A 27,553-nucleotide genomic window follows, 5' to 3' on the forward strand; every position below is an offset into this window, starting at 1 on the left:
TAGTTCTTTTATCAATAAATTGCTTAAATATTTTGGAATTATGCTAATATTCAACATAAAAGTTTCTTTATAAAAAATACATTTTTTTAAATATACTCATGGTGTAGGATATTATATGGTCGGCCATGCCCGACTATACTTTCCTACTTGTTTTATAGACTTGCTTATTGAATATTACACGGGCTATTATATAGACTAGTCAATTGACTTTTCTATATACTATTGACATGAACTATTCCATTGACATTCTTTGGACAAGCGAGCTGATTCGTAAATTGACAAGTCTGTTGACTAGAACATTCTATGGACTATTTTAAACGCTAGATTATGTAATATTCAACAGACTATTCAATAGAGTAGTATATTGACTGTTCTACGGCATATTCTATGAACTAGTCTACTGACTTTGATTGCCTCTAGTCTATTATATATTCTATGGACTAGACTATTGACTATAAAAAAGTATATAGAATATACTAAGGAAAAGTCGAAAGACTAGTCCACTTGTATTTTAGTAGACTAAATGGTCTTTGGTATTTTATATGGAATAGTTTATTACCCTTCTATAGCATTTCTAAAATTTTGCTTTAGATGTTAGATATGGATCATAATGGGCCCAAGAATTTGTTTAGTTAAAATTATTTGGATAGTATTTTCGTTAATTGTGAACAAAACTATTACCGCTTAAGCTGCATGACCCCAAGAAAAACTGTATGTATGTATCCGTAATATTGTTATCACCTTAAAACCAAACATTTTCTATTACTTAACTACCACAATCCCAAATTGCCCGCAACACATAAAAAAGCCACCCTAATATGTACAAAAAAAATGCACGATTTATTTTTTCAACAAATATTAAAGCAATTTAAGTGTAAAACAAAAAAAAAAAACAACAAAGTCAATTCCGTTTTCATTTTAATAGTAAAACAACAAATGAAAGTAAACATGAAAAACAGGACAAACTAAAGCGGAAGTAAAGGAAATGCGATTGCAAACAGGTGCAACATCGATAGCATAAAGAAAAACATTAAATGATTTTTTTGGCAACAAAATACATATACAAAAATAAGTCAACTTTAGCAAAAACAAACACATACCCACCAGCGTTAAAAAATACAACAAAATCAAGTATTTAACAAACAACAGCAACAAGGCAAAAGAAATTAAGGCAACGATATCTGTGCAATAACTTGCCTACAACGATTATTGTTGCAACTACCCGCAACAACAGTTACAAAACAACATCATGTGTTTTTGTAGCGAAAACACAAAACGGCAGCCAAAGCAACAGCTAAAACAACAATGAAGGAAAATCATAGCAACAGCTATAAAACAGCAGTTCCATGTAGCAACAACAGCAATCGTGCCAGCAACTCATTGAGAGTACCAACAGCGTCTACAGCAACCGCAAAACATCAGCAACAAATTAATTTAGCTGCAATACAAAAACCACGCGCCAGTTATCCGGAAATTATGAATCCTCGCTTATCATTGAATGGTACTTTGCGTCATTTGGTGCCATCACCTCGACCACTTTATCGTGATCATAGTTCACGTTCCATACATCCCCTTACGGCTAATGAGCAACAAATGTCTGAACTAGATGGCAGTTTCTATGGCACCATAACACGTAGCGGCTACTTAACAGCATCCAATGCAGGGGGTGGTAGTTCGGGTGGTGGTGTTGGTGATAGTGGTGCACTCTTAGATTTGTCTAGTAGTAATGTTGGCATTTTAACAACCACAACATCTTTGGATTATACTAGTGGTCTAAATGATTATAGTGGTAGTGCTGGAGGAGGAGTTGGTTGTGGTGGTGGTAGTAGTGTTGGCGGTGTTGGTGTCTTGGCCGGGAATGGTATGGGGGATTTTAGTAGTGCTGGTGGTGTTCACTTTCACACTACTGAACTTTCTATCACACCATCTATGACTGGTGATGAACAATGTATTGATTTGGGTAGTTTACGTCGTTTCTCCATAGATCGTCATAGTTTTTTGGGTAAGAGTTTACAAATTGTTTGTTTTTTTCTGTTATTTTTTATATTTTCTATTTGTTTTGTTTCAAATTACTATTTTAGTTTTGTTTGTTTGTTGACTACTGCATCCCAATAATTTATTTCCATTTTCAATGACTTTGCTATTGCTGCTGCTACTGATGATGATGATGCTGTTGTTTTTAAAAATATTTTTTTTTGTCCCAGTTTTTATTTAAATTGAAAAATTATACATTTTGTAAAGTTTCACTTCTGTTTTGGCATAAATCATTGTGAATGGGTATTTTCTAGGACCAACAGAAAAAAAAGCAATTAAAATTTAGTTTGAACATTTTCTAACCAACTCTAATGTTAAAACTTGTTTACAAATATGTCAATTCATTAGAAAGAATTTCAATAGCTCAATTTTTTGTGAGATTTTTTAATAGTTTTTTTTTTAGTTTTAACTAATTGTTTTGCCGACACTATTTCCAGGTGAATATTATAAACTTTTAATCATAATCAAGGAATTTAAAAAAATTTAAAATTTTCGAGTTTATTTTACATTTAAAATAATATTTTGTATAAATAGAAACCATTCTTCTCTATCTGTTACATCCTCCCTCGTTAGTTTTACATAAATTATTCATTCACAATAGTTGATAAAATTCGAGCAATTGTGAATTATTTTTAAAATTTGAATTTGGAAAACGTTTATTAATGTCGATTTTATTCGTGTTTAGATCAATGATTTATGCAAGATTTTCATCTCAGACTGTTATCGCAACCAAGGTACCACATTTGTCCAATTCATAATTTATGTTGTATCCTTGTAGCGTCGTATGTTATAAAAATATTTCAAATGAAATTTTTTGAAACAAAAACAAATCATACAGATAATATTTAACGTAATTATGTACCCAAAGGTCCTATTCGGTTGTATGGGAGCTAGGTGTAATAATGGATCGATTTCAACCATTTTCAATAACGTTCTTCCTCACAAGGTTTATATAGACACACAGACAGACATACGGATGGACAGACGGACATAGCAAAATCGACTCAGAAAGTGATTCTGAGCCGATATGTATACTTTAAAGTGGTTGTTACAACATCAGCACAAGCGCATAATACCCTCCGCTATAGTGGTGTAAGGCCTAAATATTACAACATACAACAATATAACCGTACAACACCGATTGTGAATTGTACAATTGTTAAATGTTACAGTACTAAGGTAAACTATATGTTTTACGGTTGGCGCAATTATTGGGTTCATAGAGCTATAAGATAATTTCCCTTCTGTATTGATTTCCCCTCAGGATGATGAAGATTTCCTAGTTCGTGGTAGTGCATGCTAGGCTAACTCAGTAGTGTGGTTGCCCTGTCTATTAAAATGTTAAGGAATGTACTTGAGTAAGTCCTTGGATGTTAGAAAATATTCTGCATCAAACAAACATCATTAAGTGACGCATCAAACGCGATTGACTTAACTAGCGATTTTTTGATTCTTATCGCGGTATTTCTCGGTATTATTCATGGTGACAATGTTTAAAAAGTACGCACTTGTATGTTCTACTAGAATTCATGCAGGGCAAGTGTTGGATCGTCGATAGTCCACTCAATAGAAGATAAACATCTACACAAGTTTAAGACGTTATGGCATTTACTATCGTTCAGCAGTTGTTCTACTTGAGTCACGATAGACTTTAGATTAGCTCTCACGAGATAATGATGTTTTATCTTCAAACATAAAGAATAGTTTGTTCGGAACACCCTAAGTTCCGTCCTTAATAAATAACTGTCATGACGGCGTTCAAAAATGTTTTTTAAATAAATATACAAAAATTTTCTATTTCATTGAACCCGGATTCACATAATTAGTTTTTTATAACCTTCACCTTTATGAGATGCATATGTACGTCATTTATTTTCTGATCTCTACAACACGTCCGTCTGTATCTGTAAGTCCCAGTGCTTTACGTGTTCTCTTGCGCTTTTGTTTTTATTTCACGGTGCCACTTATACAACCACTATGTGAGTTTGTAGAACAAATCACCAACTTCGCTTGAGTCTTGAAATGAATACAGAAATGAAAATTTTTGTACATGAGCTTAAATACTAGAGCTTTCCAATCTATGACTATTGTTGTCCCGTTCTGTTTTCCCCCGGGGGCATGTTACCTTGGTGAAGCCTCCACCTTAGTGTTATTGCAATTCCGGGATATAGAGGGGTTATTCCAATACCTCTGGCCGGAACTAAAAAATTGGTTACAGTCTACTGCCTGGCTTAGTTCTTGCATAGATTGAAAAGAGGTCAAAACAGAGCACTACGTACTACGGGTGGCCAGTTGCTCGCAGGACTATGTCCTGCAGATGTAAAAGATTGATGTAAGGTAATGTCAATATTTTGGGATAAGTTCGGTGCTGTTGCCGAAACAACAGATACCCCACAGAGGAGTGACTGTGGGACTACGCGTTGGAAATGAGTTGGCATTAATTGTATATGGTACGGGATGAAATGATAAAATCTCCTTCCTTGTCCAGATATGTTCAAAGTATAATCTGAACATATCAGAATTACCACAGTGGGTCCCTGTTAGTAAGAACAAAGTTCTCGGCTTATTTGATGAATTCGTACATCAGTCTACCGGTTACGTCTCTAGGTGCTGTTGCCGAATCAAATGAGGCCATCCCATCTGTGTGGTTGTAAACGGAAGTGATGTTTTTACATCTCGGAAGTTAAGTAACGGGGCAACAAAGGTCTGAGATTAGATAGCTCGATTACTTTAGCAATCCATGTACACAAATTGCCACCTAGGTTTTTCATTGAAGGATTCAGGGGCGATGGTAGACCGTTGTCCAAGTCTACCCAGTGGATTGAAAAGACCTCCGTGGTGTAGGGCATCATGTTATAAATTAAGTAGTATTGGCGCTGTTATAACATTAAGTACATAAATCTTTGATGCCGCATCTATTAGATATTTTACAAGAAATTTATTTAGCTCCTATATTTTATTATAATTATGTAGTAAAACTCCACTCTACCCTTATGTTAAATAACATAATATAAACATATAATTAGTAGATTTATCGACTTTTATATCTCTACAATTGACTAATTTTATAATATAACTCTATATTTTTCTTTCAGATTTAGGCTCAAAATTTGGTATGTCACAGCCAAAATTTGGCCAAAGTGTTTCACAGCAAGGTTTCTTTACATCACACGATAGCCTAGCCACACCATGTGCATCACGAGCTTCCAATTTACATGTGGCCAATACAAGCACTGCCTCCGATATGGATCTATTACACAACAAACAACAAAACGATCGACGAAAATCACGCGGACGTCTGAAAGACAACGATCAACCGCTGCTGGGAACATGGACACGATCAACGGGTCGCGGTTCACAGGATAACACCTTTAATGGACCGCATCAATTTACTGGGAATTTTTGTAATGGCACAGATCGGTAAGTAATTTTATTTAATTGTTTTTTTTTTATTGAAACGACTTTTTCAGTAATAACAATAACAAAACAATTACAAATCTTCTCTTACGTGATATAAAGTTATTAAAGAAATATTATTAAATTATTTTAAAAATATTTTATTGCATTTTGTTCCTGAACTTTGATGTGAATATTTGTATGTAATCACTTTTATCTAACATTTCTTGCTGTTCCATTCCATTTGGGATATTTTTTCCTCTGATAAACACTAAACTAGAAATTTAGAATTTTATTTCACTTTTAACTATCAACTCTCGGTATATAGAAATAAACATACACAAAAATAAACTTATATAACTAAAGCAGTGATCGGCACAAAGGGAACAAAAGCTTTCACATATTTTCCTTAAAAATAAATATTAAAAAAATTTACAACTACACTTCTTCAAGAAGTGTTTTCAAAATTTTTTTCTGCTAGAAATCATTCGTTCCTTATTTATTTTGACTGCCAATCTCGGTTTTTAACATTGTACGATTTTGCAAATAAAGATGGATAGATTTACTTCAATTTATTGCATTTTACTCAAGTGCATTAAAAAAAAAAAACAAAAAAATATATGTAAAAAAGAAAACGAACACGAATCTTTGAAATTCATTTCGACTAGTGCGCCCTTTGCGTTCTACGCCTCCAACCATATTCTATTTGTACCCATTAAAGTGCCAAAGCTGAAAAAGAGAATATATTGAGTACAAGCACATTAATGGCAGTGAGCTAAAGTACTCTAGAGCATTGGCAGTATGGAGTGCTTAGGTTACATTTGGAGCACTGTCAAGGTGAGTGTTGTTGATGATGATTATACTGCTTGTTTAACGTATGAAAGTTGAGAGTTGTAATGACCTGTCGGATTGTTGGTAACATATGGAAAATGTTATTAGTTACTGAATGCTAGAAAATTCTGTTCAATAAATCTCTATGAATTTTTTAACAGTAAATATATTAATTTCATACAAAAAGGCGTGGAAAGAGCACCGATCGATAGGAGAAAGTCTGGACTATATGGTTCGTGAGAGGAAACTGCCCATATAAATAGTTAAATGGACATTAACATAAGCTGCCTGTTCCTCTAAATGCGAACGAACAATTCTTTCTCCATTATACCCTACACCACTTTAATGGGGAAGGTATATTGGGTTGTGCTGATGTTTGTAACGCACAATAATATTGGCCCTATACAAATCTTATTATCATTTTCTGAGTCGATTTAGCTATGTCCGTCCGTCCGTCCGTCCATGTATACCTTGTAATCAAACCACAAGTTGCAAGATAATTTAATGGCGTTTGGTACATGATCTTCTATTGTCCCTAGGACGAAGTCTATTGAAGATGGTTAAGAGCGGTCCATTATTTTACCTAGCCCCCATACAACTGAACCCCCGAATAAGGCTTGTAAACCTTGTAATCAAACTACAGGACACAGTTTTGAAGATAATTCAATGAAATTTGGTACAAGATCTTCTATGATATCGTAGACGAAGCCTTTTTAAAATAGTTAACATCGGACCACTTTTTCACCTAGCCCCCATACAACTGAAGCCGCCCAATGGGGCTTTTAAGTTCAAGATTTTAAAAACGAAAGTTCAAGATTTTAAAAACGAAAGATCTCTTACGTTTCTGTAAGAGATCATAAAGGAACCATTTAACTAAATTGATAACTAGGTTTAGTTAGAAGGGCAGCAACTCAATCTATCATTAGTTACATGGGTCCACCTAGTTGCGGTCCTGTTGTCTTACCGTAGTGAACGTAGGAGTTAATGCTTTTGTTACTCTCTACTGGGCAATAGCAGGGAAGGTGAGGAATTGTTTCCTCGTCTAGATAACTAACTAACTAACTAACTAACTATTCCATTGGCTTCTCGTAGACTCATGATACGGTAATAGGTAAACACCACATCTCAAAATAAATCAAATAGTTTCTCAGATATCGAATTATTTCCATAAAAAGTAGATTCTAAACCACTGTAAGTATCAACCACTGTCAGCTTTTCCCTGTTTTATCCTTTACCATTAAGTTTTATATAATTAATTTCTTAGGAATTCTTTTCATTCACAGTATAACATGTTATCAAATTTTTAATTTCCTCCCATTTTTTTCTTTCTCTCCCTAAGATATCCCCGCAATCGTTCCGGTACATCAACAACGACAACAACCGCCACACAACAACAATTTCAGCAACAACAGTCCTCAAACAACAATTCCTTACATCATTTACAACACTCTGCCTCTATGTCACATCCCCATCATCATCAACAGCAGCAGCAATCACAGCACAACCAACAACAATCGCAACATCATCAGCATCGTTCCTCGACTACACAACTACAGCAGCAGCAACAAAAGCCACCCAGACGCACACCATCACAGCGGCTGCGAGCCGCAACAGCAGCACGAAAACTCTATTTTGTTTTCGATCCAGCGGGGCGTTTGTGCTACTACTGGTCGATGGTCGTTTCGCTGGCCTTCCTCTATAACTTTTGGGTGATAATCTATCGTTTTGCATTTCAGGAAATCAATCGACGCACAATTGTGATATGGTTTTGTCTCGATTACTTTTCCGATCTCCTATATCTTATAGATATATTTTTTCATTTTCGTACCGGCTATCTGGAGGACGGTGTACTGCAGACGGATGCAACAAAACTGCGTCAACACTATATGAATTCGACAACATTTTACATAGACTGCCTGTGTTTGCTGCCATTGGATTTTTTATATTTATCAATAGGATTTAATTCAATATTACGATCGTTTCGTTTAGTTAAAATCTATAGATTTTGGGCATTTATGGATCGCACCGAACGTCATACAAACTATCCAAATTTATTTCGTTCAATCGCTCTCATACATTATCTACTTGTGATATTCCATTGGAACGGGTGTCTCTATCATATTATACACAAGAATAACGGTTTTGGTAGCCGCAATTGGGTCTATCATGATTCCGAATCGGCCGATGTAGTTAAACAATATTTACAAAGTTATTATTGGTGTACGTTAGCTTTAACAACGATCGGTGATTTACCTAAGCCCCGATCAAAAGGTGAATATGTATTTGTGATATTACAATTACTATTTGGATTAATGCTATTTGCAACGGTTCTGGGTCATGTGGCGAATATAGTGACGTCGGTGAGTGCAGCGCGAAAGGAATTTCAAGGTAAGTTGTTGTTTTGTTTTTTTTTTTCTTTAAAATTTAATTCTTTTTTTTGCGGTTTAACAAGAAATGATCGATTTTTGTGGTTTTTTTTTTGGCAACCACATACTACTGTTCGTAGTGAATATGGAAAATTTGCAAAATTTATTTAAAGCTTTGAATTTTTAATTAAACATTTTGTTAATTGAATTTGTTTTTGACATGTTTTACATATAAAATCTAAACATTAAGTTGACATATGATTTTAGTAACTTTTCTTATACTTTATATATGTTATGCAAAAAGTTTGCTGAAAATGTATAGAAAATTATTTGTGAAATTTATAAGTAATGTTAAACAAATTTAAGGGTCTATTTAAGAAATTTCTTATTCGTTTTTTTTTTTTTTGGAAACTTTAAACAACTTTAATATGTCATCTACAAAATATATATTTTATTATTTCACATGAGAAATCTCATACTCCCTTATTAAAACATAAGTGTGCTTATTTTTTCGTACCTTTTTCAAAACTCATACTTATTAATATCGAATTCAAAAGAATATTTCTATTTCTTTTTTTAAAAAAAGGTTAAAGAGCATATAACAAACACAAGATAAAATAAAACACGTTCTTGTGTTCTTATGCCTGCGAAATTGTAAACTTTTTAATAGTTCAGAGTGTGATGACCCAGAATAACTGATTTGGAAGAAGAATCATGAAAAAAAAAATACAAAATAAGAAAATGTAAAAAAATAAGTAGAAAATAAAATCAACCCAACTCTATTCAACTGTAAATTCATCACATTAACTTTTAATATAGATTCAACTGTTTTCTATTACACACTATAGAAAATCACTTATAAACAGTATAAACAGGGGGGTGACTTTTTTCTTTTTTTTGATATTTTGTTAATTTCAAGAAGTGCTATAAAGATACTTCATAAACGTGGAACTATAAACTTATGGATTGAATCGGAAAATAAAAATAAAGTAATTGCCTGTATGGACTCAGATTAGGTTGATAGAAGGTTGTATCTACAGCTGAAGAAACTCCCCTAGGGACCTATTGTAATCTGCTATAGTAGTCACTGAAAGTATTATCGTAGGATGTTGAGAAACTCCGTTTTATTGGACTTATTATATCCAAGATATTTGAATCTTATTCCGGCGATAAACTAACAATGGCAAATAAATTGTTCCAGAGTTTTACTGTCTTCGCTATGTGCTCTATATTCGTCTGAATCTGCACGTCCAATTTTGTATAGCTGGGCCCATAATTGAATGGCTCCACTTAGTATACTAATCCTAGACTTGCTTAATTTAAGAATCTTTGTGGATCTACAAACCGTTTCAATATTCCAAAAGTTCTAACCCATATTTTGAATGCTAACTTTGTTGCATCAAATGGTTTTGCTTTCGTCTCGAGTTCACCCCCTTAAAGCTGTTATATTCGCTCTTCTGTTGCCGACTACTTCCAAGTGATGTATGATATAAACTTTAACTCTGGGAGAGTGAAAGTCAAAGTGCTTTACGTGACAACCTGCTATATTGGCCTTCACAGTGGTATTTTTCAACCACTAGGTGAGCTTTTTTGATGATCTACTAACGCCCTACAAGTACTTGAGTTATATAATCTCTAAACCATTGCTACAACCATGTTGATTTGGCCACAGTACCTAGATATGTCATTCGACAGTCTTAAACATGAATCCATCAAATAAGCCGAAGAGTTTGTTCTTACTCACAGAGAACGAATACACTTTGGTAAGTCTGGTAAGAACCAAATTTTCCATTAACATACTTGTACAAGGAAGGAAAATTCAAGTGTATAGGATACCGACCCTCTCATTGAGAACAACATCCGACAAACTCACTCTAGAAATTCGAGATGGTATGATCCGCATAGTCCTACATTAATACCGTATCATAACTCATACTAACTTATTTCCAATGCTTTGTCCCAAAGTTCCCTGAATTATTGATCCCACTGTCAGTTCTTCATCAGTTCTTTAGCCAACACCATTTCTCTTCCGGCGAATTTGGGTTTAAAAAACAGTCACTACTTGGATACCAAAGAAAACTTAACCAAGTTACAAAGTCCTGCGGCAATTAGCCACCATAATGCCTGATTATGTGTTTCTCTAGTTCGCTGTTATGTCAAATCAATCCATAGAAAGGCCGAGGATACTTAATATCGTTAATAGTTTATATATGTATTGATAATACCTCTTTTCCCAGGGAATGCAATCACACCAAGATAGGGTAATTTATCGAGGTAATACGCCCCGGCCAAATCCTTTGGAAGAGTATTTATTTAGTACTTTCTAACAATCCGATGTGTTCTTCCATTTAACTCTAATATCAAATATCGTCCTAATTGCATTCTGACTGTCGCTCAATATGTCAAGCTCTGTGGTCGCCATAATTACTCCAATCCGATTTACGGATTCCATTATTGTTCGGAATTTTAATTGGTGGTATATTTCTTTTTTTTGGTTCTTCCCACCCCTCATGTATAGTCATCCGTGTAGCAACAGATTTCTACGAGTATTTGCACTTAACCAAGACATTCTATCAGGGATTGGTGTTTCAAAGCTTTCGCTATATATTGTTTCTGGTATGCGATATAGCATGTCCCACGAATGTGTATAGTCATTCCATGTGTGTAGTATACATATACAATGACGTGTCATATAAACGCTTTTTACCAGTTCGCTTTCAAAGTTCGCTATTCGACATTAAATTCCGCCTCATATCTTATATATATTTTAATGGTTCAAGATCTTTGGTTGATGCAGTACTTATGAGATCACTTTTACCCAAACAGTTGTACAAACTTAACTCCCTGTAGTCGTTTGCCCAAAAAGTCTACCATAGAAGGACTCATATTTTGCCAATGTTTGCTTAAGTATTTAACTCATTCTGTTACCGGTTTATTTTGGCCCAGGAAACAGCATTCTGCTAACTTTAAAATGTTTGTCTTTCCTGTGATAACACATATTGTCATCTTCTCCGGACTATAAAATAGTTTATGAATATTCCTATAATCTAGTCTATAAACTACACAATATAAAAGTCTATTGATTAAGCTATATACCTCTTCATAAATTAGTCCCTTAAGAAATCTATGAACTAGTTGAGAGACCAGCCAATTAACTATTTATCTGGTTTATGAACAATACTATTAAGTAGACAATATAGGGGTCCATTGAATAGCCAATAGACCAGTTTGTGGGTTAATCCCTTAACAATTCTGTGGACTAGTTAAGAGACCAGCATGGTTTATAAGTCTAGTCCATATAGTAGTCCGTACGGTAGTTGGATTTTACTATGGTCTTTGGGTTTATCTCTGAACTTGGTCTTCGTCTATATTTGAGCTTAAATCCAATTATAAAAGGAAGTACATTTAAAGATCTCTAGAATACTTGATCTTAATTTAAGATTAATCGTACTTACCTTACGGTTTATTTAAATATTTTTTTGAGTGTATGCTTCGAATAACAGTACCTTCTGGAAATGTCTCTATTACTTATTTATTAACTATATATCGAAATAAATGAAATAAACAGATAAACTATAAAATAGTTGCCAATTTGCGTCATTAACTAATAAAAATTAAGATTTTAAGACAATCGTTTCAAAATTATCTGAAAATCAGTTTATATATAAAGTATTTTGAGTTTTCGGCATAGAATTTAAAATCTCTCAAGTGAAAATCATTTTAAAGTAATTTATTTATAGATTCTTTTTCTATAAGGTATAAAAAAAAACATTAAATGACAGATAAGATGAACCTCTTCATGTCATTCATTTTTTTAACTGTTATTTTCATTACTTTTTTTATGGCCATGCGTGTATACATGTATATGTATGTAAAAGGGAATGTGTGTTAGTATTTATCCCAGCAATATGAAGTGTTTGTCTCGAAATTGAAATTTTGTCTAGCATTTAGTGTTTAAATTTGTTACACATTGACTCCTTTTAAAACAGCTAGGTTGCTACTAAATACAAAATATATGTACTTAGTTAAACACAAATAAACTTAAAAAAAACTTAAATAAAATCAAGTCAAGTAGAAGTTGTCGATTTTTCTTGTAATACTTCCTAATCATTGAGCTTTCCTATAAATTAAAAATAAAAACTACAATTTTTCACTTTTTGCTGTTTACTTTGATGGCTGGCTTTAAATAAAATCATTAATTTAAAAAAAAATAACTAAATTAGAAAAAACAAGTAGGAAAGTATAGTCGGGCATGGCCGACCATATGATACCCTACAATTTTTACTTTTATAAAATTTTTATTTTTTGTAAAGAAACTTTTGTGTTGAATATTACCATAATTCCAAAATATTTAAGCCATTTATTGATAAAAAACTAAAATTTCTAAATGAGGCTTTATATAGGTCAAATATGGGCCGATCCTCGGTAAATTTGGGAAAAGGATGTATTTCTAAATAACAGTTAGTTTTGTTGAGTTTCATTGCGATACAAATGGCATACAAGTCATTTTTTGAAGAGGGTTTGTATGGGGGCTAGGGTCAAATATAGGCCGACCCTTACGAAAATCTGCAGTATCATTTATACTTATATAAAACTTATTTGTGCCAATTTTTAGAGAGATAGCAGAATATTTGACGTAATTATAGCATAAAATCGGGAGGTACGGTTGTATGGGGGCTAGGTGAAATAATGGACCGATTTCAACCATTTTCAATAGAATTCGTCCAAAAAACATGCTTGGTCCAAATTTCATCAAATTATCTTGAAAATTGCGGCCTGTACCTTGCGCACAAGGTTTACATGGACAGCCAGCCAGCCGGACAGACGGACGGACGGACATGTCTAAATCGACTTAAAAAATGATTCTGAATCGATCGGTATACTTTAAGGTGGGTATTGGACCAATATTTTTGTATGCTACAAACATCAGCACAAACGTATAATACCCTCCCCACTATAGTGGTGTAGGGTATAAATACAACTGAAACACATACAGAAGAGTAATGAGTATTTTTTTTTTGGAAGATATTTTATACAGGATTTGTTTAAACTTTGGTAATGACTTTGTAGTTTTTTTTCTATACACTCAGCAAAAAACTATAATTACACAAAATGTGAATAATAAAAAGAATCAAGATATCCGGATTTGAAACAATCCGTATCGGTTTCAATAGTACGGTAAGCCCGGTTTGGTTTGAATCAAGTGCAAAATGATTGAATTAATCTCGAATCAGTCAAGCACGAAAGTGTTGAGATCAAAGTGATCTCATATCGTGCTTGATTTGATTTTAAAATGAGATTGAAATGATCCAAAATAAGCTAAGTATCTAGCATGTTAAACTTGGCTCAAATACTTCAATTATTTAGAAATGAGTTTCACTTTTTCCCATCAAAAAGTAAAACAAAGTACTTCCAAAAGAATAACATTTATCACTACTTCAAAAGTAACACTAAGTGAATTTTTGTACCTTGTGTTAAAGTGATGTTTATTGTCTTCCAAGGAAGCGAAAAGAATTTAATATTGTTTACAATGGAATGCATTTTTTTTGTACTAAAATTTTTTTGTCTGTCTGTCTGTCTTTCTGCCTGTCCGTCCATGTAAACCTTGTAATCAAACTACAGGTCGGAATTTTGATGATAAGTCAATGAAATTTGGTACATGATCTTCCTCAGGGACTCAGTCTATTGAAAATAGTTAAAATAAGTCCATTATTTCTCCTAGCCCCCATACAACTGCACCTCCCGAATATTGCTTGTAAATCTTGTAATCAAACTACAGGTCGCAATTTTGGAGACAAGTCAAGTTGCTTTATATTTTATGGCACCGTAGACGGAGCCCATTGAAAATGGTTGACATCGGTCCATTATTTCACCTAGCCCTCCTATTTCCGTCTCCAACTATTGTCATTGAATCTTGAGCATTTGAGGAATACGTGTTGTGTATTCACCGTCTCCATACAATTTGGACAATTTGGTGAGTCATCATGTTCACATTTGAACAGATACCCTTTATAGGAGAAATTGGGTAATATGATAGTTCACCTCCCCGTGTTTGCGGTCAATCCATTTTGGCATTACTGGGATCAGCTTGTACATCCATCTTCCATTTTGAGTGTGTTCCAATCTTGTTTGACACTTAATTATGGTTTCGTTGCACTCTATTAACTTTCTTTCTCTTCTATACTCATTTACAATACTTAGCTTCCTTCGCTACATAATTTGTATACAACTCATCAGCTTCTAAGTCTTTTAGGATTATTCCTGCTATTACACATATTGCATCTGAGGATATAGTCCTATATCCACTGCATACTCTTAAGCAACTCTGCCGAAATAGGGACAGTAAATTTTTGCGGGATGTGCTCCTAATTGATTTCGCCTAGAAACTGTTATCTCTAGAAACTGGTTTTCTGTCGAGGTTGTGTCGGGCCTCAAACATTTGGTATAATCGATATACTATTGTATTGGTTATTTATCAAGCTTCCTATCATTCAATTGAATACACACAAAGAAAGAATTAAGTAATCCATTATGAAATTTATCCAGAGTATTGTAATCTTGATCTTAGGTCAGGTAAGCTTAGGTTAGGTTGATGCTTACTGCTTCAAATCCGAAAAAAATACATCTAGAAAACTATCTGAACTGTTGTGCGCTCATTGATCTTGATCTTACAACGTACTTAGTTGCAAAATTTTAAGTTTGATTGAATGCATTTTTACTTGGTCTCAGACGAATTATATATTGGATTGCCTTAGTCCTAAAATGGGCTTGATTTGAGAACGAATAGTACTTGATTTTAGAATTCTAAACATTTTGGGAAAAAATGGTAAATAACACATATTTTTGTATAAAGTAAAAATGGTAATGAATTAAATACAGATGAACTCCGTCTATGGTCTAGTTTGTATATTAGTTAGTGAACTAATCTTTATACTTACTTGTTTATAGACTAGTCGAAGCACTTATATTGACTACGGAATTTTTATTTTATTGTACTTATGTATAAAAACACATTAATCTACATAGATTTATATGTATATTAAGGTTCTTTAACTTGTTGCCACAACTAAATACTCCACAGAAATATTGTTTTCAAATAAATTTTTTGTTAAAAATTTTTTGAAATTTCATTTAAAAAGATTTATTGCCAAAAAGGCCAGAATAATAAAATTATTACATATAATATTTATAACATCATAACTGTAGAATCTGAACATAAAACCAGTTACTCCATAGTTCACTCACCATCATCAACTTACTCATACATACACACATACATGCATACATACGTACATATTGATAATTCATTTAAAAATTTTATTTTATTTCAACATTTTTTTTTATGTTCTGAGATTATTTATGTTGTTATTTTCATTTTCTTTGAAAAAAAAAGAAAACAAGAAATAAAAATAAATATAAATAATAAAAACAACAAAAAAAGGTTTACCCTGCTCGAGTTGTATTAAAAAATACATGAACTGTATTCTACTAACCTAACGACCAATATCATCGTCATCATCCGCATGCATGTATCCTTGCATTTATTTGTACCTAGTAAGCAAAAAGCAAACACTCTTACAAGGATAATACGAAAAGGGATATGAACTCTCTTATTCATAAATTCGCTATATATGTTTATATATATTATAAGTATATAGAATATATAATATATAAATGTGTATATTTGTAAACATATTTATGAATATGTATGTATGCATGTGTGTATTTTTATGTTTACCAGAGAAAATATCTATGATTTGAAGTGAGGAAAACAGCTGCTGGCAATGAATGTCCTTGTACCTCTTACTTTGCAAATAAACATACAAGTACATATTCACTAACACTTTTTTCATACATAAACAAATACGCACACATATACAAAAACAGTAATCTATTTCTTATCAGCAGTTTTAAATGGGAGTCAAAGTATCGTTTTTATACCCTACATTGTTATAGTGGAAAGGTTTATGCTGATGTTGGTCAAACTCAAAAATATTGGTCCTACTCCCACCTTAAAGTATACCAATCGGCCCAGATTCATTTTCCATGTCGAGCCCGTCTGCCTGTCTATGTGTCCATGTAAACCTTGTCTACATGCTACAGGTCACAATTTTCAATATAATTTGATGAAATTTGACACATACTCTTTTGTTCCAAGAACGAACGCTATTGAAAATGGTTGAAATTGATCCATTATTTCGCATAGTCCCCATACAATCGTACCCCCAAATAGGGTCTTTGGGCTCATAATTACGTTAAATGGTCTAATATGTCAACAAAAATCGGCTAAACTATATTTTATAGAACTTTAAATGACACTACTAATTTTTGTAATGATCGGGTTTCATTTGACCCTAGCCCCCATTCAAACTCACCTTCAGAAAATGACGTGAAAGTCAAAATTTACTTATATATTTACTTGTTAACTGAAAACAATCCTTACCTAATATATACGAAAAATGTTGTACATTGTACACATCGTTCTTCTTTCACAATACGAAATTCTTTCGTAATATGTACGAAATTGTACGAAATATTTTAATATACTGCAAAATATTCTTGAAAAAATTAATTTACATAAATTGAAAAAAGGGAATTTTGAATAAATATGGTAAAATTTACGAAATATTAATTCTTTAAACATTTTTGTTTATTTTAAAATAAATTTTCTAATTTTAGTTCCAAATTATTCTCCACACGAATTTTCAATTTTTTATAAAAATAATTTGTGAATAATATTATACTTTTTCTTAAATTTTATAAAAATGTTGTAGTTTTATTTAATCATAATATAATTCATATCATTATGTTTAATTTCGCTAAAATTTAAGAAAAAAATATTACGAAAGGTTTTCGTACTTTCGTAAAAATAGAAAAGGGTTTTATTAAATAATATTTCGTATTATATACGAAATTTTTGTAAATATTACGAATATAGAAGTTACGAAATATTTTTTCGTAAAGTTGAGCATGGATTATTTTCAGTGTAGAAAAACTTTGAAGTAGACGTTAATTCCTCTACCAACATTTATAAGGATAGGTACATATTGACCCCTGTTCCCCTATGAGCTCTCTTGTCGAAAACCTCTCTTTCTACAAAATAAGTAAAAATATTTCAGATTAAAGTTAAAAAACAAATTAAAAATAATCAAATTTTTTTACACACTGATTGGTGTAGAGTATCATATGGTCGACCATGCCTGACTATACTTTCATACTTGTTTTTTGTTTTGTTTTAATATTCACAAATGTCCTATTACTTGTGTAATTGAAATTGTTATAATTATGTGCTTTTTGAAAGATACATTCATTTGCATGTAATTCTCATTTAGTTAAGAATATTTTTGCAATAAGTAGTAGAATTTTTGATAAATCATATCACTTCAATCCTCTCTAGTATCGCTTCCACAATATTTTGTAATTATCTTTTCGTTCAAATGTTCTCAGTTCAGAAATGAAGTAAAAATTGAACTCAAATCAAGCCCAAAACAAACCAAATATTTCCAAAACAAGTACATTTTGATCCAAACAAATTTTAATTTAGTTGTTGCTTATCCAATGGATCCGTACTTGAGTCAAGTGTTTTGTACTTGGTAACTACTCTCGGTACCAATATTTGAAAGAGATTCGCTTAAACTCAACATAACATTGTAGGGAACTAATGCGCAAACAATCTTGAATTCCCCGTCGATCAAAAAGCAAGAAAAAGATAAATATGGAAATGCGTCATCTTGCAATCGCAAACAAAAGACTACTACTGGAGGTGGGTAACTTGATCTTAGTGGTAGACAAGGCTTCAAGTGTACGGCATACCATTGGCACAAATATACGGATAACATACAGTTTAGGATCACATTATTCTCTAGTCTAGCGAAATGGTAAGCTATATTCACTCATATAACTTATTACAAAACCAAACTTTAGCTAAACTCACTATTTTGGTGACAAAAACACCCGAATTGCTGGGTTTTTTCCATCATACATATCAACATACACAAACACACACTTAAAATTTTATGTGTTTTTACTTTTAACAAAATGCGCGCACTCACACACACTCATTCAACCAACAGCCATTTCAAAATGTTTACAATTTTCTATTTGTACACAAGTATATATGAGACTGTATGGGTTGATTCGGTTTCACACCGTAAGTATGCTTGCATTTACTTGTGTTCCCCACTGAGTTAATGACATGTCAATGGTTTATTTCTTGGAAGAAACGTTCCTCTACTTACTTTTTATGGTTTTGTAATATAAAAATGATACTACTGGTTACTTAAACGGACTCTAGTAAACCATTTGGTAAACAATTGCCTTTTTTAGTTCTTCAGTTAACAGAAGTTAAGTCAATTGATAAGCTTTGTTATAGCACAATTAATTGTGCTTTTATAATCTTCTTTTGCACCATGGATAAAGCTTAAAATTCGCCAGAGACATTGGTATTAGTCTCCCAAATCTGCTGGTACTTTTTGATGTTCAAAAATTGTTTTTATTTATACACAAGTACAAAAGTGTATGGGATTCCATTTCACACCGTAAGTATGCATTTGTATATGCATACATACATTTTTTGTGAAGTAAAGCAGTAAAAGAGAAATACATGCTTACTAAAAATTTAAAGTGCATATTCATACATATGTACATTTGATAGTACTCGTATGTTGCTCTGTGTATTTTTAGATTATTTTAAAAGCTAAAATAAGCTAGATTACAGTAAACGACAGTACCGATTCGTAAGTGCACTTCAACTGGTGATACCCTACATTAGCTGCAATTTGTTTTTTTTTTATTTCCACTTTTCTTGTTTCACATTTGTCAGAACCCATGTTCTGACAAATGTTCTGAAGGTCTGAGGAATGAATGGGGGATGTGGAATAATATAATATAAGAAGATATTTCGAATTTCGAAACATTGATAGAAAAATATTCTATACTTAATCTACATTTATCTGATTTCGTCTCGTTCCTGCACGTTGTTCTTTACAATATTTTATTCAATATCTCTAAGGGTTGTCATGTCCGACTGTACATTGGCACAAAACAAATTCCAGTATTTCCAACAATTCAATAGCGGTACCGGTATCGCTTAATAAAGCTTTTTTTGATATATAAACTTTTTAAAATTCAAAGACTTTTTGTCAATGGCGTGTCATATGGTACCCTTTTTGTCATATTGCTCATGGTCATTGTGGGTCTTTTGCAATTGTCGTAATTCCCATGGACATCCCCCTGGGGCATGTTTCTAGGATGAAGTGTCACATCATGGTGTATTCGTGGTAAAGATGTGCTACCAATACCTCTAGTCTACCGGGACTATAAACTGGTGTTTAAAATTCAATCAATCATTGTCTCGACCATGGATGAATTGAAAAGTGGTCTAAGCAGAGCACCACATAATCTGATACTACGGGTGCCCAGTTGCCCACAGGACTATGGCTTGGCTGATCAGTTGGTTGAGGTTCCTTCGCGATCCAGGTAGTAGCTGTTATCGTTTCTTGATGTTAAGAGCGGTACAAATAAGAGAACAAGACTGTGGATTAATAAAATATTAGATTTGAGCAGATAATGCAAAGATTGGAGTTTTCTGGTGTTTTATTGAGAGAATGAAGTAATTAATGAATTTGACGGATGGAGTAATGGTGTAACGATGTGTTAAACTATGGTCTAGCAAGAAGGCACAGATGATGGACGTGGTGAAGGTCGTAACTGCTCTTTCTTCAATTTATCAGCGATTTTCCTACATGGTCACAGTGGATCTTTTTGACCACTGAAAAAAGTCTTGTCAATTAATATGATTCGTGTTTCGGACTACCAATTACATCCCTTTAGGTGCTATTGCCGAATTAACAGAGCTCTCTAGTAGAGTGGATAGGCGACATTATTGCCGTGAAAGATTGAGCTTGCTCACGACACCTGTCATTCCCCAAATGGCAAGAGATTAGATAGCTCGAGTACTTAAGCAAAGTGCACGAATATGGACATTTCGTAGATCTTTCGTTGTAGGAACATATTGTATAGGAAACTTTTCTAAACAATTTTAGAATTTCTTAAGTTTAAAAAATTAAATGCAAAGTAATAATAAATACAATGTATGTAGAAAGTCTTGAGGCTCCGATTTCTTCTCTATGCGCACCATCTAAATTTGTCTATGTACATATACATACGTATGTATGTTAACGAAACTAGTTTTTCCTTAGCTAATACATATTTCCCTTTTCTATCTATTAATGTATATAGTTTTATTGCACACATACTTATGTATGATTATTTCTATTATTACCCTGCAGATCGTACAGATTGACTGCTTAGAAAATTAACTGAATTACATGCAAACTACTGTCAAACACTAAAGTGATTAACTATCAAACTATATCTAATAAAATACAAAACAAATTCACTCAAGTAGTTAAATGTTTGTTGAAAAAAGGACTTTCCAAAGACGATACATTGGCCATAGCATAAACTGCTGGGTATTTACTAGTTGGGTAAATGTACTTTATTTAATGTACAAATGTGTTTAGCTGCACGTCTGTATAAGTGCGATTGCATCAGTATAATATATCTGTGTATTTGTCGGTGAATGTACAGAATTTCTTATGGTGAAGGTAATCGCTAAAAATAGCACAAAAGAAAAACCAATTGTCATTACTATTTTTAGCATCAATGCTTTAAATATAAAAAAAATTCAGGGACGATTTATTTATTATTTTCTTTTTTTTTTGCAAATTCCCACCAAAACTTTTAAATTTGGATATTAAATTGAGATTTCGTTTAAGTTTAAAGCGCAAAAAAGTTAAGTTGAACAGTTAATATATTAATGTTATGAAAGTGTTGCAAATATTTTAAATTGCAAGGAATTCATGAAAAACTTTTTGAAATGTAAGGGAAAAAATTGTGCGAAAAATCTATGTTTAGCGGGTTAAACATACGATCTCTACGCGGCGCATTACAGTAATGAATTTTTTGAATTCAAACCGATAAAATTCGGTCATCGGTCAGTTCTAGTTCAGTTCTAGTTCAAGTTCAGTTCAGTTCTAGTTCAGTTCTAGTTCAGTTCTAGTTCAGTTCTAGTTCAGTTCTAGTTCAGTTCTAGTTCAGTTTTAGTTCAGTTCTAGTTCAGTTCTAGTTCAGTTCTAGTTCAGTTCTAGTTCAGTTCTAGTTCAGTTCTAGTTCAGTTCTAGTTCAGTTCTAGTTCAGTTCTAGTTCAGTTCTAGTTCAGTTCTAGTTCAGTTCTAGTTCAGTTCTAGTTCAGTTCTAGTTCAGTTCTAGTTCAAGTTCAATTCGAGTTCATTTCTAGTTCCGTTCTAGTTCAGTTCTAGTTCAGTTCTAGTTCAATTCTAGTTCAGTTCTAGTTCAGTTCTAGTTCAGTTCTAGTTCAGTTATAGTTCAGTTCTAGTTCAGTTCTAGTTCAGTTCTAGTTCAGTTCTAGTTCAGTTCTAGTTCAGTTCTAGTTCAGTTCTAGTTCAGTTCTAGTTCAGTTCTAGTTCAGTTCTAGTTCAGTTCTAGTTCAGTTCTAGTTCAGTTCTAGTTCAGTTCTAGTTCAGTTCTAGTTCAGTTCTAGTTCAGTTCTAGTTCAGTTCTAGTTCAGTTCTAGTTCAGTTCTAGTTCAGTTCTAGTTCAGTTCTAGTTCAGTTCTAGTTCAGTTCTAGTTCAGTTCTAGTTCAGTTCTAGTTCAGTTCTAGTTCAGTTCTAGTTCAGTTCTAGTTCAGTTCTAGTTCAGTTCTAGTATAGTTCTAGTACAGTTCAAATTCAGTTCTAGTTCTGTTCTAGTTATTTATTATTTTCTTACAGATTACCAAACCCACTCTGCGTATGAGCAATTATGAGATTAATATACAATATTTATCATTCGCTAGACAAACCAATTATTTAATATAAAGTGTTTTTAATAGGAACTAATCAGCATCTGATATTTTTAGAAGTCTTAAGCCTTTTAAAACAAAACACTGAATAAATATTAAAATAATTTTAGGTTATTTAGATTTCTCTGGAGTATTTATTTATTTATTTATTTTTTGACTTATTTATATTTATGGGCGTTTACATCTACATGATAAAACTCAAATACAAATCAAAATTTCGTGTTTATATCAAACTTTCGCAATAAGGTATAAACAAGTGTTTATGTTTTGACCCTTCTCACATTTTTTTTGTTACTAAATTATCTGGTTATCAATCTCTCCCTGGTGGTTTTTGTATACAACACACAAGTTATACGTTAAATTAACCTTGGGTTTTGTGTTAATTTTTATTATTGTTCCTACAAAAGAATTTTACAGTCATTGTTTAAAAACATAAAATCTATTATAAAGCAATTTAAAGCTTTAAACTTCCTTTAAAATAAAGCAGAACATTTAAAAAAATAAAGAAAAATTTATATAGTTTATAAAAGATGTTAAAAGACATAATGGCGTTCTACAACCAAAAGTTTGGAAAAAAAATTACAAAGTGATAAAAGTTTTTCGTTTTTTTTCTTTAACATATAGCTAAAAATACATTCTTAACATGAACAAAAAAAGAAAACAGAATTATCAGAAAAGTTGCCAAAATATTTTCAAGATATTTATTATAAAAATTTAAAATAACACAAGTATTTGTGTCAAAATAAAACTGTGATAGTAATAACAAGTTGATGTGTTGTAGACTGCAGTAGTGAGATTTTTGTACCCTGCTATAAAATTTTCGTAAACTTCATTTTGGATAATTAAGGTCCTATCGCTACTGTGTATATTTTCTCTTAGAGCCATTTTGCTAGTGTCTCTAATAGGCAGACAATAATGTGGGAAATTGAAATAGGATTTCAAGTAATACAACTCTATGTAACATACAGATTGATATAACCAATATACTCCAATTTATTTTATTAAAAAGTTACTACTTAAACTACCTTTTTCTATATGTGTAAAACAAGAAAGAAAATATAAAGTAGAACAACAATTTCATAGAAATATTTTTTGTTTTTTCTTTAAAGATTATTTGTGGTATAACACAGAAGAGGGAAAAGTTTTTCTTTTTCAACCCTTTTAAGTGTCAAAAATTGTCATCGTTTCTTGCGCTAACAATTTGGTTACAATTTTTCTTAAACTGATTTGTATGTGTCTTTTCGTGTTGGTTTTATTGTGTCACTTTCTTGGTTTTAACGTTATTTGCTTGACACCAATGTTTTGTATTTATCAAAATCATGGTTGGTGTTGTTTTTATGTCAAGTAGTTGCATATTTTTCATATTACAGTTAAAATAAATTGATTTTTATTATAACGAATAGCAGTGCGATGGATGTTTTTTTTTCTATGTTTTATTACCCTATTCTCCAGCATAGTGGCGATAGATAGATAGATATATATATATATATATATATATTATATATATATATATATATATATATATATATTATATATATATATATATATTATATATATATATATATATATATAGATAGATAGATAGATAGATAGATAGATAGATATATATAGATAGATAGATAGATAGATAGATAAATAGATAGATAGATAGATAGATAGATAGATAGAGAGATAGATAGATAGATAGATAGATAGATAGATAGATAGATAGATAGATAGATAGATATATGGATAGAAAGATAGATAGAAAGATAGATAGATAGATAGATAGAGATAGATAGATAGATAGATAGATAGATAGATTGATAGATAGATAGATAGATAGATAGATAGATAGATAGATAGATAGATAGATAGATAGATTGATAGATAGATAGATAGATAGATAGATAGATAGATAGATAGATAGATAGATAGATAGATAGATAGATAGATAGATATATAGATAGATAGATAGATAGATAGATAGATAGATAGATAGATAGATAGATAGATAGATAGATAGATAGATAGATAGATAGATAGATAGATAGATAGATAGATAGATAGATAGATAGATAGATAGATAGATAGATATAGATAGATAGATAGATAGATAGATAGATAGATAGATAGATAGATAGATAGATAGATAGATAGATAGATAGATAGATAGATAGATAGATAGATAGATAGATAGATAAATAGATAGATAGATAGATAGATAGATAGATAGATAGATAGATAGTTAGTTAGTTAGCTAGCTAGCTAGTTAGTTAGTTAGTTAGTTAGTTACTTAGTTAGTTAGTATTTAGTTAGTTAGTTAGTATTTAGTTAGCTAGTTAGTTAGTTAGTTAGTTATATCATACACTTTAAATTTCAGAAAGCTTTTTTTAAGAATTTCGAAAACAAATTTTCCCCGTTACTTTGAAAATTAAAAATTCATTTTCTTTGAAACCACCCGGAATATTCTATTTTCTTTACTGATCCCCCAGCAATTTCATCAATTTCCGCCAACCACTTCCCTTTATGACATATTCAACGAATTAATGCTTTGTTTGCTAAAAAACTCATTTCTTGTCAATGCTCTTAAAACTTTATAGAAAAATGTTCGATTTTAATACAACTATTTTTTTCCACTACTTGCATGAAACGTATGCAAAGATAAAAAATTGATACAGCGCCTGCAAAGAGGCAATACCTGCGGGTTTAAATAAAAATTGCTTTTTTTTTGTTTTGCTGTTATAGTTTTAGAATGTTTTTCCGCTTTGTTCCATTTGAATGAATTTAATATTATTTGAACAAAACTAGCTCAAAAATAACATTTGATATTGGCGATACAATCTTTTTTATAGTATATATTTTTTTTGCAGCTGCAGGACATTTTTATAAAATAAATTGCATTAAAGAATATAGGATTTTTTATGTTCTTTTAGAGTTTAAAAGTTTTCTAAAAAATACATTTATTATTATTCTACAGATTAGTTTGTTGACTAATCTATAGTGTAGTATTGTCTGTCCTATTAAGTGGTCGTTTGTCTAGTCTATTGACTAGACTATGGTCTGATCATTGACTAGTATATTGACTAATCTATTGAGAAATCTGAAGATTTGTTGGTTAATCCATTTAAGATCCATTTACTCATCAGTTCAAATATTTAGATATTCGTATGCTTGATGCAGAAATAATAATCCAAACTTTTTACTTACGTACACCAATAACTATAGAGTCATAAAATAATCATATTTATTAAATATTGTATCCTAAAGATTCTTTCATTCTATCCATCATTTTTGCATCTTCAAGTATGAGTTTTGACAGGAACTCAGGCAAATAGGTAATAGGTATTTTATGCACATATAAATATTTCTTTCAAAATTCATATGAATTGGAACTATTTTGTAACATTAAGTGTTTGCATGTTTGTGTTTTGTTAGCTCTAGGAAAATATTTATTTATTTATTCTAGAGTTTCTCTCCGCCAGTTTGTGTGTGTCTGTGTGTGTGTATCTTAAAACGTGCTTGAGTTTGAGTGGTGACTGTTTGATTGATGAATCGATAGAATAATTGATTTATATGTTTTGCATTTAAATGACACTTTGTTACAATTGACAAGAAATTTCTATTTGTTCTGAGCTTTGTCTATGTATGTGTGTGTCTGTGGTTAAGAAGTGAAAATGTTTTGTGCTGCAAAAAGAAAAATAACAACAATTATAAATTTATGTAAAGAATTTAAAGTGACATTATTAGAAAAAAGGAAATATTTGTAAATAGTGTCGGCAAAAGGTTTCAATACCAAATGATGGGTTAAGATGCTAATATATGATAATTTACAACTTATACATTAGCTTACACAATATGGTAAAAATGTGATTATTTAGGTATACACAAGTCACTAGTTGTTTTGTTTTCATATTTTCTTCTCTCTTGAGTAGTTTAATGTTTGTCTTAAATTCTTCTATTTCTTTCTTTTTAATTATCTTAATTTTAATTTATTTTTTTTTAAATACAAACATGTAATTAAGAACATTGTTTATTTATACTGTTTGTATGTATTTATGTAAATATTGCTAAAGATAAATATAAAATTGAAAAAATCAACAAACATGATGCTATTTATGCCGCTGATATTGCTGTTGGTTATTTTCGTTTGCTTAGGCCACAGGTCACGTTTATGCAATTTAACCATTTCATACAATAATAAATACAAATAAACATCATCAACACATAGGAACCCCAACAGTTTTGAAGGACATATATTTATCGCTTCATTCTTGTGTTAGTGTGGAAAGATGCTGACAAAGAAGCGCACAATATCCTGTCCTGATGAAGCCCTAACTAACTAACTATCTAACTAACTAACTAACTAACTAACTAACTGACTGACTGACTGACTGACTAACTAACTAACTAACTAACTAACTAACTAACTAACTAACTAACTAACTAACTAACTAACTAACTAACTAACTAACTAACTAAATAACTAATTAACTAAATAACTAAATAACTAAATAACTAAATAACTTAATAACTAAATAACTAAATAACTAATTAACTAAAAACCTAAATAACTAAATAACTAAATAACTAAATAACTAAATAACTAAATAACTAAATAACTAAATAACAAAATAACTAAATAACTAAATAACTAAATAACTAAATAACTAAATAACTAAATAACTAAATAACTAAATAACTAAATAACTAAATAACTAAATAACTAAATAACTAAATAACTAAATAACTAAATAACTAAATAACTAAATAACTAAATAACTAAATAACTAAATAACTAAATAACTAAATAACTAAATAACTAAATAACTAAATAACTAAATAACTAAATAACTAAATAACTAAATAACTAAATAACTAAATAACTAAATAACTAAATAACTAAATAACTAAATAACTAAATAACTAAATAACTAAATAACTAAATAACTAAATAACTAAATAACTAAATAACTAAATAACTAAATAACTAAATAACTAAATAACTAAATAACTAAATAACTAAATAACTAAATAACTAAATAACTAAATAACTAAATAACTAAATAACTAAATAACTAA

At 31.3% G+C, this 27,553-nt stretch overlaps 1 protein-coding gene across 1 annotated transcript in view; it reads left to right on the forward strand.

The window, feature by feature from the left end:
- Window positions 1-27,553, forward strand: part of LOC111681408 (cyclic nucleotide-gated cation channel alpha-3) — a 214,725-nt gene that overhangs the window by 146,546 nt on the left and 40,626 nt on the right. The window contains exons 3-4 of the mRNA XM_046954158.1: window positions 5,130-5,454; window positions 7,601-8,649. Of these exons, the coding sequence (XP_046810114.1) occupies window positions 5,130-5,454; window positions 7,601-8,649 (1,374 nt within the window). The remainder of the gene's footprint in view (window positions 1-5,129; window positions 5,455-7,600; window positions 8,650-27,553) is intronic.

The sequence above is a fragment of the Lucilia cuprina genome, chromosome 6 (genome assembly GCF_022045245.1).
Source record: "Lucilia cuprina isolate Lc7/37 chromosome 6, ASM2204524v1, whole genome shotgun sequence".
Taxonomy (NCBI): domain Eukaryota; kingdom Metazoa; phylum Arthropoda; class Insecta; order Diptera; family Calliphoridae; genus Lucilia; species Lucilia cuprina.